A 14,220-nucleotide genomic window follows, 5' to 3' on the forward strand; every position below is an offset into this window, starting at 1 on the left:
TTTCATGTACATTGTATGTATATAGTAAATTTTCATTCGAAAAAACAATAGCCTCAAGAGTTTAAAATACTACTTCTGCTTACGAAAGTACCGTGTTTTGATTCTATTAAATACTCTATTTACAAAATCACAGATCGTATCTTTGTAATATCTAGATAGATATACATTGTGTTACGTATTACTTACTTCAGCCAATCACATCGTAGTTTCCAACTTTAGAAATAATTAGCAGGAATATCCGTCGAAGTTAATCGAAAGTAAAATTTGAAATGTTATCTAATGCAAATATGAATAATCGGACTTACATAATGAAGGATATAAAATAACTTTACAATTGTTACTTTTCTAATATTCCTACTATAGTATACGTTTTGCAATATTTTATAAATTTCTCCTTTTTAATATTTGTAACGGTTGGTATCTTTTAATCCACGTAAGAAATACATGTCCAATCATAATCAACGTTTAAAGTTACGCAATAGGTGAAGATTTGATTCACCAATAAAATCGTTTGTAGCGTAAGCTGATAAGAACGCTATTGGCGCGTCCGAGACTACGTATGACTAAGAAGTAGAACAGCTCCCTTATTGGTTATAATATCGAAAGAGAAAAATGAAACGCAATAAAAAAAATCAAAGAACACATTTCTCTTTTCTTTTCGAAGATCATTGCCTCCTTGGCGTTACATTCAAAGGAAAAAGACAAAGGACGTAGTCGCCGCTCGAAAAATTGTCCTGACCAAAGGTTTGCTTCGGTTTGCCACACTGTAATAAGAGAAAAGCATCGGCAGCAGCCGCCCCGGTTCGGGCGTTGCGCGAACAAACCTCTGATTTCATTGGTCCGTTATACCGAAGGCCACATCCGGTAGAAGCACCGCAGTATTGGTCGAAGCCCGCTTCGACAACGACGACGGCAAACTCGAGTGAATTCGTACACATTGCCGATAAATATCTATTGTTATATTACGTCCGACGTTCGTGAGATTTGTCGACGAATAATTTCAAAAGAAAGGAAAAAAAGGTCGCAGCCGTTTCCTGAGCGACGGACTCGGAATGAAAGAGCAACGAGCGATGCGAGGAGCCACGATTACGAGCACACACGCGCGTCGCCACTAACGAAAACGGGTGAGGGATTATTGTGCTGTTTGGGTGTGACATCAAGGATTACGTTTAATATATTTCTACAAAGTTCAAAGTTGCTACTGGAGTGTGTGAAGAGCAGTGTCGTGGTAGCACAGTGCCCTATGCGTGACGGTTATCCGCTTCGTCTCGAATAACGCGGCCGTGCTTCGTGCATCTTTTGCCTCTTCCTTCCCTGCCTCCCGCGCGCTGAGTCTCTCTCTCTTTCTCTCACTCTCATTCTACCTCCTTCTCCCACCCCGTCCTCTTACCCATTGGTCTCTCTTTTTCCCTCTCTCTCTCTCTCTCTCTCTCTCTCTCTCTCTGTCTATCTATCTATCTATCTATCTATCTTTCTTCCTTTAGGTGACCGCGAGCGCGGGGAACGAGAGACGAAAGCGCGATCGTACGTAGTTGCGAAGAATCCGAAGGGGAACTTCCTCGAGGCTGCGTGTTGCTGCTCCGCCATTGCACGGTAGAGAGCGAAATTATCGCAAAAGAAATACCGCCAATTTCTTTTTATCCCTCGCGTGCTCTTTCTTCCTCTTTTTCTTTGTCTTTTTTTTCCTTTCCCCCTTCTTTTTTTTTTTCTTTTTCTTTTTTTTATACATAAACTGCTTCTCCCACTTTCGTCCTTTCTTTATCTCCGTCCTTTATTCCTTCTTTCTTTCTTTCTTTCCTTCCTTTCTTTCTTCCTTCCTTCCTTTCTTCCTTCCCTTCTCGACTCGTCCGAGTTTAGATACGGTACCGTGTGCGCGTAACGTTTTGCTCACCTATCCACGGTCTAAAACCCGAACGAGCGGGCGAGTGAGAAACGAGCGAGAGCACGTTCGATCGTCCGTTCCCGGCCCCGCTCGTTCCTCCTCGTCTCGCCTCGCCTTGCCTCACCTCACCTCGCCTTACCTCAATTCACCTCACCTCACCTCACCTCGCGTAACCCGCGCGTGCTTCGCGCGTACGTGGACGTTGTCCACTTAAGCGACAACGAAAACACGAACGGCCGATGATGACGATTACGCCGATGAAAATTATGTAGACCGTGGTCGTTACTGGTGCATTATGCGAATCGTATTCTTTTTGTGCTTTATGTGACGGAAAGTAAAGAGGTAGAGAAAAAAGGGAAGAGGGAGAGAGAGAGAGAGAGAGAGAGAGAAAGAAAGAAAGAAAGAAAGAGATCGAGCGGGAGAGAGAGAGAGAGAGAGAGAGAGAGAGAGAGAGAGAGAGACGCGAATCTTGCGCGTCATTATGCAATAAAGAGGAGACGGTGGCGCGAGTGTGTACGGAAAAAGGATTTCTTCTTTCTTTTGTCGGGACCGAGGAGAAGAAGAAGCATGCTGTCCGCCGGACGCGCGGCATGTTGTCTCTTTGTGTATTGTTCTTGAACAGCGACGTGAACGATTCTTCGGTTTCGTTGTTCGAACATTGAGAGAGAGAGAGAGAGAGAGAGAGAGATCACGTGGAAATGCGTTGGACGGCGTGGCGTGACGCCTTCTCTCTCCTCCGATGTTGATGTCGTTGTAATGCATCATCATAAAATAGCAGAAACAACGACTACGATTGTGACGACGATAGTAACGAAAACGGCGGCGGCGGCTGCGGTGGTGGAGGAGGAGGTGGAGGTGGTGTTAGTGACTGCGGCGGCGGCGGCGGCGGCGGCGACGTCGACTACGATTACAACTACGGTGATAGTAGTGATTGTGGTGGTAGTGCTGCTGGCAGTAGCACCGGCGGTAACATCGACGGTCGCGGCGGCGGCGGCGGCGGCAACGGTGTCAGCGACGATTTATGAACAATCACGAATTCTTCTGACGGTCGCGAAAATACTTTCATTACATTCTTATTACCGTCGTCTTCTACTCTTTTCTTCTTTCCCTCCCCCCTCTCTCTCTCTCTCTCTATTTTTTCTGCCTTCTTCCTTTTCTTCTTCTTCTTCTTCTTCTTCTTCTTCTTCTTCTTCTTCTTCACAACTACGAGATATTATTCGCAAAGGACAATAATAAGTTTGTACTACGGAAAGTTTCTCTGCTCTTCGCGCGCATCCTTTTTCTTCCCATCGTAATACCATTTTATAATATATATCCAGTGTGGCAATTGACTTTTTGTTATCGCACGGCACACGTTTTTTTGCTTTAGAATATTGCAAGTGTGAGAAAACACTTTGGAGAAAGCCAATACGACGGTGCGGCGGAATATATACCATTTGTCGATTTTTTTTTTTTTTTTTTTTTTTTTTTTTTTTTTTTTTTTTTTTCCACCTTCGATTTTGGGACGAAGATCTGAACGAGAAAGGGAGAACAGCGTGCAAAAGCTCATCATTAAAAAGCTTCATCTTTTTTATACGATCACATTGCCGTTTTTTCTGTTTGTTTTTTACCACATTGGAATCGCCGTGTCGTAGTTTCGCTGTGAAAGATACGACGACGTCGATCGTGGAAATGGAATATAAGGCGAGTTTATTTCTCATAAGTATGAATAGAATGTGTTTATCTTTACAGAGAATTTTTACTTTTTAATGATTAAACATTGCTATCGGTTCTTCATCAATCTTCTCTTATCTTTACCAAGAGTATATTTTATATTTGGGATGTGATCTTTAGGCTTTAAGGTATAAAAGAAATATCCAGGTGTTTTTATAAGAACGTCTTAGCTGGATATTATCGATCAAAAGTTTAGAATTATAGAGTTCTCCTATTAATGTATTGCTTTGTTTTTAATTAAGGTAATTCATTTTTCCTTAAGTAATCATAAATATAGTTTAGAAATGACCTAAAAATGTATGATGTAATGAAGTTTATATATTGCGATCCTTTGTTTAGATGAAAAACTCCAATGGAAATTGATCAATTTTTAACTTTTGTTTTTTTTTTTTTTTCAGGATTCATAACATAATTTCTATGAATACTTAATATGAAGATGATAGAATTAATCAATTGGAATATCAAGAAATACAAAGATGCACAATATATGACTGAAGATACAGAGAAACATTAAAGAATTTTTAATTGAAGAAAACTAATGTATTAGAGAAAGAAAGAGAGAGAGAGAGAGAGAGAGAGAGAGAGAGAGAGAAAGAGAGAGAGAAAGAAAGAAAGAAAGAGAAAGAAGGAGCATCCAGTGAAATTTGTAATAAGCGGTAGAGCCAAAGATTAAAATTATAATCATGAATGAATGGGAGTAGGTGAAATACGTGAAAAGAGCGAGCGTTGGCGTACGTGGGAGCCTCTGGATGTCGAGGCTGCAGCATTGGCATTGTTGGTGGCAGTAATGGCCCCTGCTCTGACGGAAGACGGTCCTCAAAAGCCTGAAAATTTGCTCCCTTCTCTACCAGCTGTGGGGTTTTTGTCCCCTGAGCAGGCTACGCAGGTCTGTCACGATCGAGAAATTCTGGCAAAGTTCGTTGTATCCGCGAACGTTCAGCCATCAAAAATCGACGAGCAGTACCTGCATGGTGTATCTAAAGATCTTATTCGTTATGTTATTAATTCAAAATACGCCAATAGTCTTGACAATTTATCTACTTACACGCACGGCTCTGACTTGATCTTAAGGGAGATTTTTACGGATCAGGACTGTAAACGGCCGGTGACGCCGGACAGTCCCAAAAAGAAGGAGATTGATACTATAATGAACGACCCATCTATGGGTGATCACGCAGACAACATGGGCTTTTTGAAAACGAACGACGATTTGTCTTTGGTGGAATCTGCTACTGTAGGAGACAATAAAAATTTGGATGTTGATCAAATAATGGCTTTTGGTACAGAGATTAATACGGACAATGAACAGTGCAATATAAGCACTGTAGGTGATATCGGACAAAATGTGGACGAAATTCTGCAAGTAATTAAATCTATAGAATGTGTAGAAAACGCAGAAAATAATGTTGGTAGTTCTGAACCTGTACAAGATACTGTGGACAATGTGGACAATGTGGACAATGTGGAAATGTTTCCAATTCCTGAAGAAGGATTCTCATCTTTCGCACGAGATTTACTTACTGACGCTGATGTCATGAGCCTTTGTAATGAAAATATAAATATTCCAGAAACTGTAGACCAGCAAAAAACCAACAGTTTACGTTTACAACAAGAAACTGTTGCACAGAAACAATTTGAAAATGAGAGGAAGTGCGCATTTCTACTTAGAAGACTGAGAAAGCTTCAAGCACGACTTGTTGGTAGACATGTTGCAGAAGAAAATACAGGTGTGCTTGAACTTGCTCATCATGGAGTTAAAAAGTGTTTATTTCAAGAATTGGTCAATATCAGTTCTAAATCCAATGTCAGAAATTTTCCTGAGATTAGTAGTAGTTTGAATTCATTTTTACAAAAGATCGAAAAGATGTGTGTTACTCAAAGTAATAATGCACACCGTCAACGTTTGTGTTGTCGGTATTTTGGTGGTGGATCACGTGATAATTTGGGTAATACGTCTGGTAATAATGGTAACCGAATACCAGTTTTTGGTATGCCTCAAATTAAAGTCAATAGTGAAGAAGTTGAAAATGTAGCAGGACCTTTGGCAACGCAGTTACATATTGTAGAATCTAATTTGGATTCAGATTGTACTGCATCTAGTAGTGGTGGAGAAAGTTGTGATGAAATGCAATCATTTAATAATCCACACCAGCAGCAATTATCAATGTAAGTCATTTTTTTCCTTGATTTATATATATATATATATAAATAATAACTATATATATATATATATATAGTTATTATTTACTTTATATCTGTGTTAGATATATTGTGAATTTAATACGTGTTTACAAGCTTATCAATTTGCATTACTTGCATAAAAATTAGTTAAACATTGTGAGTCAGTCTTACATAAGATTTATTCAAGAGTCTATCATATATTTATTACTTCTATCTTTAGAAATAATCTACAATTAGTTCTTATAAAAAGAATGTATTTTTATTATATTATAATGAAAAAATTGATAAAGTCAGTGTTTAGAATATTAAATAATTCTAACATACTTGTACTAAAACTTATATGATTTTATAATTAATGATAAGTTTCTTTGTATTTGTTTGCAAACAAAATACTATAATCGTACATAGTATTGTGGTCTATCATTAAATATTTTATTTGTAGATCTAAAAGAGCAGCATGGAGATATGCTCAAGACCGTGCAGGTATAGCATCAAGATGGACCTGGTTACAGGCACAAATATCGGATTTAGAATATAGAATTAGACAACACAATGAACTCCAACGTCAAGTAAGGGCAGTAAAGGGTCTGGTGATACTTGACAATGCAGAAACAGTAAATGGATATAGTGGTGTTTTGCCTGGTTCTACTGGTCGATATAATTCGCCTGAAAGTGATCTGTCTGCTAGCAGAACTCGTCCATTTCTATGGAGTTTTTATAGAAAGCGAAAATTATTACAAGTTGACAGGCTACACGAAGTTTCAAAACGTGCAGCTAAAGCATCTACAATAAGATGTAGCTGTGATCATACACTGCCTGCATGTGCTTTGTGCACAGGAAGGCTAGATCCAACTCAGACACAAGAACCAATTGAACAGCTCTCTGTTCAAGAGAGGCTGGCACTTGTCGATCCTTGTTATCATCCAGTTTTATCCTTTCCAGATGGTAAGTTGATATAAAATAACATGAAAATAACTTTTTATCAATCTAGGTAATTATGAATTATTTGTAGAAATGATTATTTTATAAATTATTTTCTAGTTTGATAAAAAAAAAAATGTGTGTGTGTGCGTGTATTTTCTTTTCCTTTTTTGCTTATGATATTATTTGCTTAAATTAAATACTATTCATAACTTATATAGCTGCTTTGTGCAAGGAATGAATAGTAACAGATGTTACATTTAATTGAAATTATTTTATAATTCCTTTCAATAATTATTTAGTCTAGATTTTAGATTTTAATTTTTTTTTGGCAGAGATTGTTCAAGGAACCCATTTAGAAGCTATCATGAAATCAGCAGAGTGGCAACAAAAGATGTTAAGGGGAAGTTCGCGTATTACTCGATTAAAGGATAAAGATAGTAATGAAAGGAGAAATAAAAAACTTCCTGGACACAGAGCAAAGTATGCTGCACGTTTGAAACAATCTTCTAGCATCTTCACAGCACGTATGTATCAAAACATTTTTTGTTTTGACTTTAGAACTGATTAACCATTTCATTTATACCTTATATATTAATTTATATATATTATATAGGGATTAAGAGAAAGATGCTAAAAGGAAAGAGAAATAGATTAGGACATGAAAGAAACGCAAATGGTTTAAGCAGGAAAAGAGTACCAAAGTTGCCAACTGAGGATGATGAGGATGTTAATGCGCTTTCTAGTTCCAGTAAACATTCATCTCCAGTGCCTTCTCCATTACAACATACCAATACTACACTGGAAAAAAATTCAATAAAAGAAAGGAATTCAACTTCGCATGGGTAAGATAAAAAACAGAAAATATTTAATATATTCATCGTTTCGTATATGTTATATTTGGTATCTAAGTAATGCAATTAACGTTAAATAAAATGTTTCAGACGTATGCGACAAAACTCGTACGACATAGACAATATTGTCATCCCATATAGCGTAGCAGCTTCAACAAGGCTTGAAAAATTACAATATAAAGAAATTTTAACTCCAAAGTATATACATATATATATATACATTTATCAAAAATGTTTATATATTAAAATTATAAAAGATATGTAAATTGATTATTATTTTATAGATGGCGACTGTGCGAAAATCGACCAAAAACTGACGTAAAAAATGGTATTATGCATAGGCCTAGTCAAGACAGTGATGTAAGTACTATTTTGAAAAGGAATTATTTAAATATTATTATTATGATATATTAAATGATATTTTGTATGTTATTAATAGTTTGAGGATATATCAGATGAAACAATTGCTTTAAGACATGAACGAAGTGAACGCGAAGAAAATAAACGTTTCATGACGTACCTCAATATGCCTCATCAAACACGTATTCGTCACAATCGTCGTACTGACAGTAGAGCAGATAGTGGTGCGAATACACCAGGTGTGCTTTGTCAAATAAAACTTGTGAAATTAATTTATTAATTTAAGTATGCTAATGGAATATTTTTTGTTTCTATTTTTAGATCCCATGTCTCCACATGCCAGTGACTTTGGTGGAGATGTAATGTCCCCAATCACATCTCCACCTGCAACTCCTTTACAAGTACAGGAGACAGAACATCAACAACAAAACTTGGATTCAAATCGACGTCGTGCTATATCCGTTTTAAGGATAGGAAAAGATGACGTTGGAACTTCTTATAATGAAGATGAGAATGAGGTAAAAATTTTTTCTTTTCTATTCTTAAAGAAATTAATTCATTACGTTTGTCATATAACAATTTCGTTATGATATTTATTAACGCAAATATTTAAATCTAGATTTTACCGTATGAACCACGAGTATTTCCACTATCTGAGGAAGTTTATGACAAGATGGTCGAAGCAATGCCAGACGGACATTGGCAAACTTCATCGGTATCTCTGTGTCCTCGAGACGAAGATAAAGACGATGTATGTATATCGTTTTAAAAAGAATTTCACATGAGACATTAATTAAATTCTTTTTGATAAATTAATATTCGAGTATTCGCATTGTGATTATTAATATAACTTTGAGCCAAATTTCATGGCTCCTCAAGGCTACTTCTGGTAAGCAGTTTCAATTGATGCTTTCTAATATTTTTAAATGTAATTTAACATTTTCTTTTAATACGTATTATAGATTTTAGTAATTATATAAAAGAATAGCGTTTAAATAATATATTGTTGTATTTCTCAATGTTAGAATTATTTAGTTATCTTCATTTATATCAATTATTTTTTTTTTTTTGCTGCTGCCATATATATATATATATATCAGTTGAAAAAAATCATTTTTTTTATTTTTATTCTAATTGCCTATTATACGCCAGTTTAAATTCTAAAGAATATTTAGATAGATTTTCTATATTTTATTTCTAGGATGGGGAATTGGAATCTCCTGAATCTGATTCAACAGAATCTGCTTGTTGTGACATAGAAGGGGAGGATCCTAATGATCCTGAATGGACGGTAGCTGACAATAGGGATACTGAAAAGGAAAGAATACGTCCGACTGCTAAAAGATAGGATAAAGGTTTTAATAAGTACAGTATGTCTATATTGTCGTTAATATATACAGAAGCTACCTGTCAATTGTTATATATACCTGCCGGTCATGTAATATGCACCTTAAGTTAATGGTATTACGAATCTGTAAAGTGTATTATAAATATAAATTTTATAACTTCATTTTGCTTAAATCAATGGAAAAACCTCAATGTTTATTTTTGTTTTCAAATATAACTATTTTGTCCAAAGTGTTAGAATTGTACGAATGTAATTTGCTTTAGTAAAAAAAAAAAAAAAAAAAAAAAAAAAAAAAAAAAAAAGAATATATGCGCGTGTAATCTTCATTAGGATATTATGTCTCATTTAGACTTTTTAAAGTTAGAATCTCATGAGATGAATCAGTTTCACACTGACGGACGTATATTTATATCATATGAAATTTATAACGTTAACTAAAGACGATTGAAATATTTCTGTTATGCGTGGACAATATTGTCTTCTTTTTTTTACTTTGAGTGAAAGGAGAGAATTTGCTTTAAAAATAGCAAGAATTATTTGTTAAGAATATGATCACTGTGCCCTTGCTTTATTATCTTTACGTACTACTGTGTATTCATCGTCATTATTTGTAGTTATACTTTTTGCGAATGTTTTTAGACTTTGTATGTTACAGTCTATGGCAGTTTTTTTTTGTTTTGTTTTTTTTTTGTTTTTTTTTTTTTTTTCAAAGGGCTGTCTCATACTTCTTTTGTAAAAATGAATTTTTAATTTGTAGTACTGTGGGTGAAAATTTAATCAATTAACTTATTCTCATATCTTTTTTTTTTCCTTCAATAAAGTATATCATTAATAATAATTAAAGGGTAGTTTTGCAAGATATAGCTTTTCTTTCTTTCTTTCTTTCTTTCTTTTCTTTTCTTTTTTTTTTTTTTTAATCTACACATTGGAATATTTGATAACATTCGCTATAACTTACAAGTATTATAAGAATATATGTGCATAAGTTATATTCGATATGTAAAATCGATGTTTGGTTTTATTTATGCCACATAAAAATAATTCTTTATAAGTATCATATATGATCGATTATTGTCATTATTATACTTAAATGATAGTATATAAACATAACATATTTTTTTCGATCATATAATTTCACTACCAAAGTGTATGTTAGTAAATAATGAAAAATATTTATAAACTTCCTCATTTTGTTTTTAAAATGATAAAATATGATTCACGGTAGATTTTGCAAATTTACCCTTCAATTACATCTATTTTTGTATTAATGAATATAAGCAAAGCTTGGGTTAAAAAGCAAAATATGATCATAAAAAACTTTTTTATTTTGTTAACATATAATGTTATCTTACTTTCTTCATAAAATTGTAAATAAAATGTAATTGCAGATATACATATATATAAAAAGAAAAAAAAAAAAAAAAAAAAAAAAAACAAAAACAAAAAAAAAGAAAAAGAAAAAAAAACACCATCCATCTTATAATCAAAAAATAATCTGCGTACTGACTACTACTCTTTAATTCTGTGTACAATTTACGAGGCATTAAGTAATAAATAATTATAGATTTGTCACTGTGATTTTGCTTCTTTTAATCAATCTGTGATACTACTTAATAAATTCTTTATTTTAGTGGAGATTATCAACAAATATGCATTTAAATTTGTAAACTATGTTGAGAAATAAAGTTAGGTAATAACACTTTCATGTGCCTAATATTTACTATACACTTTTTTGTTTTTATATACATATATCAAAAATACCAAATGTTATTAATAAAAAATTTATCCTATTGAATATTTGTAATAATAATAAATCTAATTATATACATTATCTAAAAAAGGAAATGCAATGTCAATATTAGATAAATTAATTGTGTGAGGTAAGTTAAATTATTAGATTTAATATTACATACCAAGATTATCTGCTATTCATTTATACACCTATTTTGGAATATGTTTTCTTTTGTAACTATTCTTTTTTAATCACTTGAAATTTTCGTTGCTTGTTACAACATGGATCACGTAAATTTTCATCTATTATTTTTATATTTAGTTTTTCTATATCAATTTTATCAGTTATTGGCTCATCCAGAATATCTTTTTTTAAGAACGCACTTTTGCGTAAAGATTTATGTCGTTCAATGGTTGCTGGATCAATATGTAAGTCATGATCATCTAAACTTGTAAATGTTAAATCCTCTTCCTTTGGATTAAGTTCACACATGCAATCACGTTTTTTTATATAAATAAAATGTAAATCCATGACGTTCGTACCAGTAAAACCAGTTTTAATTAAATTTTCACCTTTCATGAAACGGGAAAAAAAATTGTATGAATCATTCTCTGTTAAGGCATTTTCAGGTATCATACGTTCCACTTCCATCATCATTAATTCTGTTTTATATTTCTTTTTATATTCATCTATATCAAGTAATTCAATATCATCTATTTCCTCGACCATTTCGACATTTGATTCTTGATTTGTTAATTTAATAGATTTTGGTTTTAAATAATCACTGAATACGTATCGTTTGCACGGATCTTGAGGGATTACTTCATCAGTAATTTTATCAGTTTTTTTTGATTGAGATGCTGCTAGCTCTAGGATTCTTTTTGATTTTAAAATTGCAAGTAATTCATATACCATTGGTGCAAAAGCAGGATAACCAAATGCACCTGCTGCATCTGTTGGTCCATCTTGGCCATCCGTACCACCACTAAATATTACTACATCATAAGCTGCTAGTAATGGATTAGTTTTCACCTTAGCTAACCAATCTAAAGAGAAATATAATGCTAATTCTTGATTTCTTCCACCCTTCCCTGTACCAGTAACTTTAACAGTTGGTTCTCCAGCACCTATTAAAACTACACCATTTTTGTTAACATTTTCAATCACAGAATAAATTTCTTTTACTTTCTCAGCTTTTAAAGAAATGATCTCTGATTTATTAACACTTGTAATAAAATCTTCCATAGTTAATGTCTTGTTCAATGCAAGACATATCAGGTTTGTCACATGTACATATGCTAAGCTAATGTCATGAACATCACCTTTAATATTATTTTGTAATATTATTGGTACAAGATCTTTACGTAAAGCTTCTAATCTTGCACCTTCAATTGCTGTTATATTATTCGCTAAAATGATGTTATTGACGTGCTTGAATTTCTTTTCGGAATCTAACAAAGGTGCATCATTAAAAGTTTCTGTAGATGTAATAATATCTTTTAAATCATTTTCCACAGTTTGAAATAAATTATATTTCTTTAAAACGGCAATAACTTCTTCTGGTGATTTGGGATTATAAACGGTAGGACCACTAGCAATCAAATCGATGGGATCATCTATGATGTCAGATATTATTAAAGAAATAATAGAAGTTGGATAAGCCATTCTAGCAAGACCACCACCTTTAACCATAGATAACTTTCGTCTTACTACATTAACTTCTTTTATATCGGCGCCAGAATTTTGTAATTCTTTACATAAACGTATTTTATCTTCAGAATCTATAGTAGGTCTTGGCATATAAAGTAATGCAGATCCTCCACCTGATACCAATACAATTAAAGTATCTGTCTCAGTTAATGATTCAACTAGATCTATAATATCGTGTGTTGTCTTTAATGATCTATTATCTGGTTGATTATGTACAGTGCCTTCTCGAAATTGAAGTACAGTAGTTTTTTGATTAGAAAAACTAGATGTTTCATCGAATGTCCATATAGAATTTTTTAATATTTCAGGTATGCTAATTATACCTTTGACTAAACGATTGCCAAGTATATTTTCTAATTCTATAGCCATATTCATTACAGCTTTGCCAAAACCTACTAAATAAACTTTTTCCCCTATAGGAAATTTATTATTTTCAATGTATAAAGTTTTATTTTCTAATTTCACCTTATTCTTTATTATTTGTTTTGGAGAAACAGCTTTTATTGCGGTAAGAAAAATTGCTTTCAAATTAGATCTTACTTCATTCAATAATATTTTGGTGGCCATATTTTATTTCACTTATAAATCTGTCGTAAGCAAAATTTATAACAATAAAACGAATAACAAATAAGGAAAGAAATACAAATCTTAAATTAATTTGTAAACTTTTCAAATATTATGAATATGTGTTGCATTAACCATGTTTGTTGATCTTCGTGATGTTGTAATGACTGATTGAAAAAGGTACACTTTTCTAATCACTGCTTTTTAATGACATCATTTTACACTATTACATTAAATTATTAGTTTTATCTGGATTACTTGTTATAAATTTAAAAAAAATATTTTATATACTTATATATGTTTATAACATTTCACATTTAACCAAAAATTTTGTCCAACATTTGTTCTTTTAATAAATCACGAATACACTGTGTTACGTTCCTAGATTCATTACTTTCATTTCATTGGCAGATGAAAATATAAAATACTACTTTACATATTGATAAATGACGTACCATCAAAGTCGCGATCAGATTGCATACTAATTTAAAAGTGGGGATGAAAATTATATCATAGAAAAAATATAGATTTAAGATCGTTCATTACATTTTCTTTGAAGAATGTGTGACTACAGCGACAGGTATGGACAAAATATGAACTACGAATATAAGCGGGAAACGCTGTGACCATTTAACGTCTATTGTATCGATGTATAAATTTGTTTGGTTATTTCATTATATAGACGTATGTTGGGGACAGCGTTCTTCGCTTGTGATTCGTAATTCATTGTATGCGAACAGAAGGTAATGAACAGTCTTAACGAGAAGTTATCCTAAAAGATCGGTATAGTAGAAACCTGAAGTCAATGAACGTTGATTTGAAATATCGATATAGTAGAAATCTACAGAGTGATGTACAAAAACTAATGCTTCTTTTTTAAACTAATGCCTTTTTTTTTTCTTTTGTTTTTTTTTTTTTTTATTTCTTTTTTTAATAAGAATGGTATCGCAGTAAA

The 14,220-nt window shown here is 33.1% G+C and overlaps 2 protein-coding genes across 4 annotated transcripts; one reads left to right on the forward strand and one right to left on the reverse strand.

The window, feature by feature from the left end:
* Nucleotides 1–855: 855 nt before the first annotated feature.
* Nucleotides 856–9,579, forward strand: LOC124950586 (KAT8 regulatory NSL complex subunit 1). 3 transcript variants are annotated; one of them, XM_047497519.1, is made up of 12 exons: nt 1,469–1,593; nt 3,994–5,761; nt 6,219–6,721; nt 7,033–7,224; nt 7,314–7,542; nt 7,642–7,749; nt 7,836–7,911; nt 7,991–8,150; nt 8,233–8,429; nt 8,531–8,662; nt 8,791–8,800; nt 9,113–9,213. In XM_047497519.1, exons 2-12 carry the CDS (start codon nt 4,287–4,289, stop codon nt 9,133–9,135), a joined length of 3,105 nt encoding a protein of 1,034 aa, XP_047353475.1. In that variant the 5' UTR covers nt 1,469–1,593; nt 3,994–4,286; the 3' UTR covers nt 9,136–9,213. The 3 variants fall into 3 exon arrangements, with proteins under 3 accessions (XP_047353474.1, XP_047353475.1, XP_047353473.1); XM_047497518.1 differs by lacking the exons at nt 1,469–1,593; nt 8,791–8,800 and adding an exon at nt 856–1,124 and having other exon boundaries at nt 9,113–9,579; XM_047497517.1 differs by lacking the exon at nt 8,791–8,800 and having other exon boundaries at nt 9,113–9,579.
* Nucleotides 9,580–10,561: 982 nt separating this feature from the next.
* Nucleotides 10,562–13,733, reverse strand: LOC124950587 (glycerate kinase-like). The gene is made up of 2 exons (XM_047497520.1): nt 11,173–13,733; nt 10,562–11,091 (listed from the first exon to the last, which is right to left on the reverse strand). Exon 1 carries the CDS (start codon nt 13,266–13,268, stop codon nt 11,229–11,231), a length of 2,040 nt encoding a protein of 679 aa, XP_047353476.1. The 5' UTR covers nt 13,269–13,733; the 3' UTR covers nt 10,562–11,091; nt 11,173–11,228.
* Between the last annotated feature and the right edge of the window lie 487 nt (nt 13,734–14,220).

Source organism: Vespa velutina, chromosome 7, assembly GCF_912470025.1.
Source record: "Vespa velutina chromosome 7, iVesVel2.1, whole genome shotgun sequence".
NCBI lineage: Eukaryota > Metazoa > Arthropoda > Insecta > Hymenoptera > Vespidae > Vespa > Vespa velutina.

Bases quoted from the DNA above. Each gene is read 5' to 3' on its own strand.
- LOC124950586 (XM_047497518.1), top strand. From the start codon at position 4,287: ATGGGAGTAGGTGAAATACGTGAAAAGAGCGAGCGTTGGCGTACGTGG. The intron at 5,762-6,218 runs GTAAGTCATTTT...TTTTATTTGTAG, and splicing joins CACCAGCAGCAATTATCAAT to ATCTAAAAGAGCAGCATGGA. The intron at 7,750-7,835 runs GTATATACATAT...ATTATTTTATAG, and splicing joins AAAGAAATTTTAACTCCAAA to ATGGCGACTGTGCGAAAATC.
- LOC124950587 (XM_047497520.1), bottom strand. From the start codon at position 13,268: ATGGCCACCAAAATATTATTGAATGAAGTAAGATCTAATTTGAAAGCA.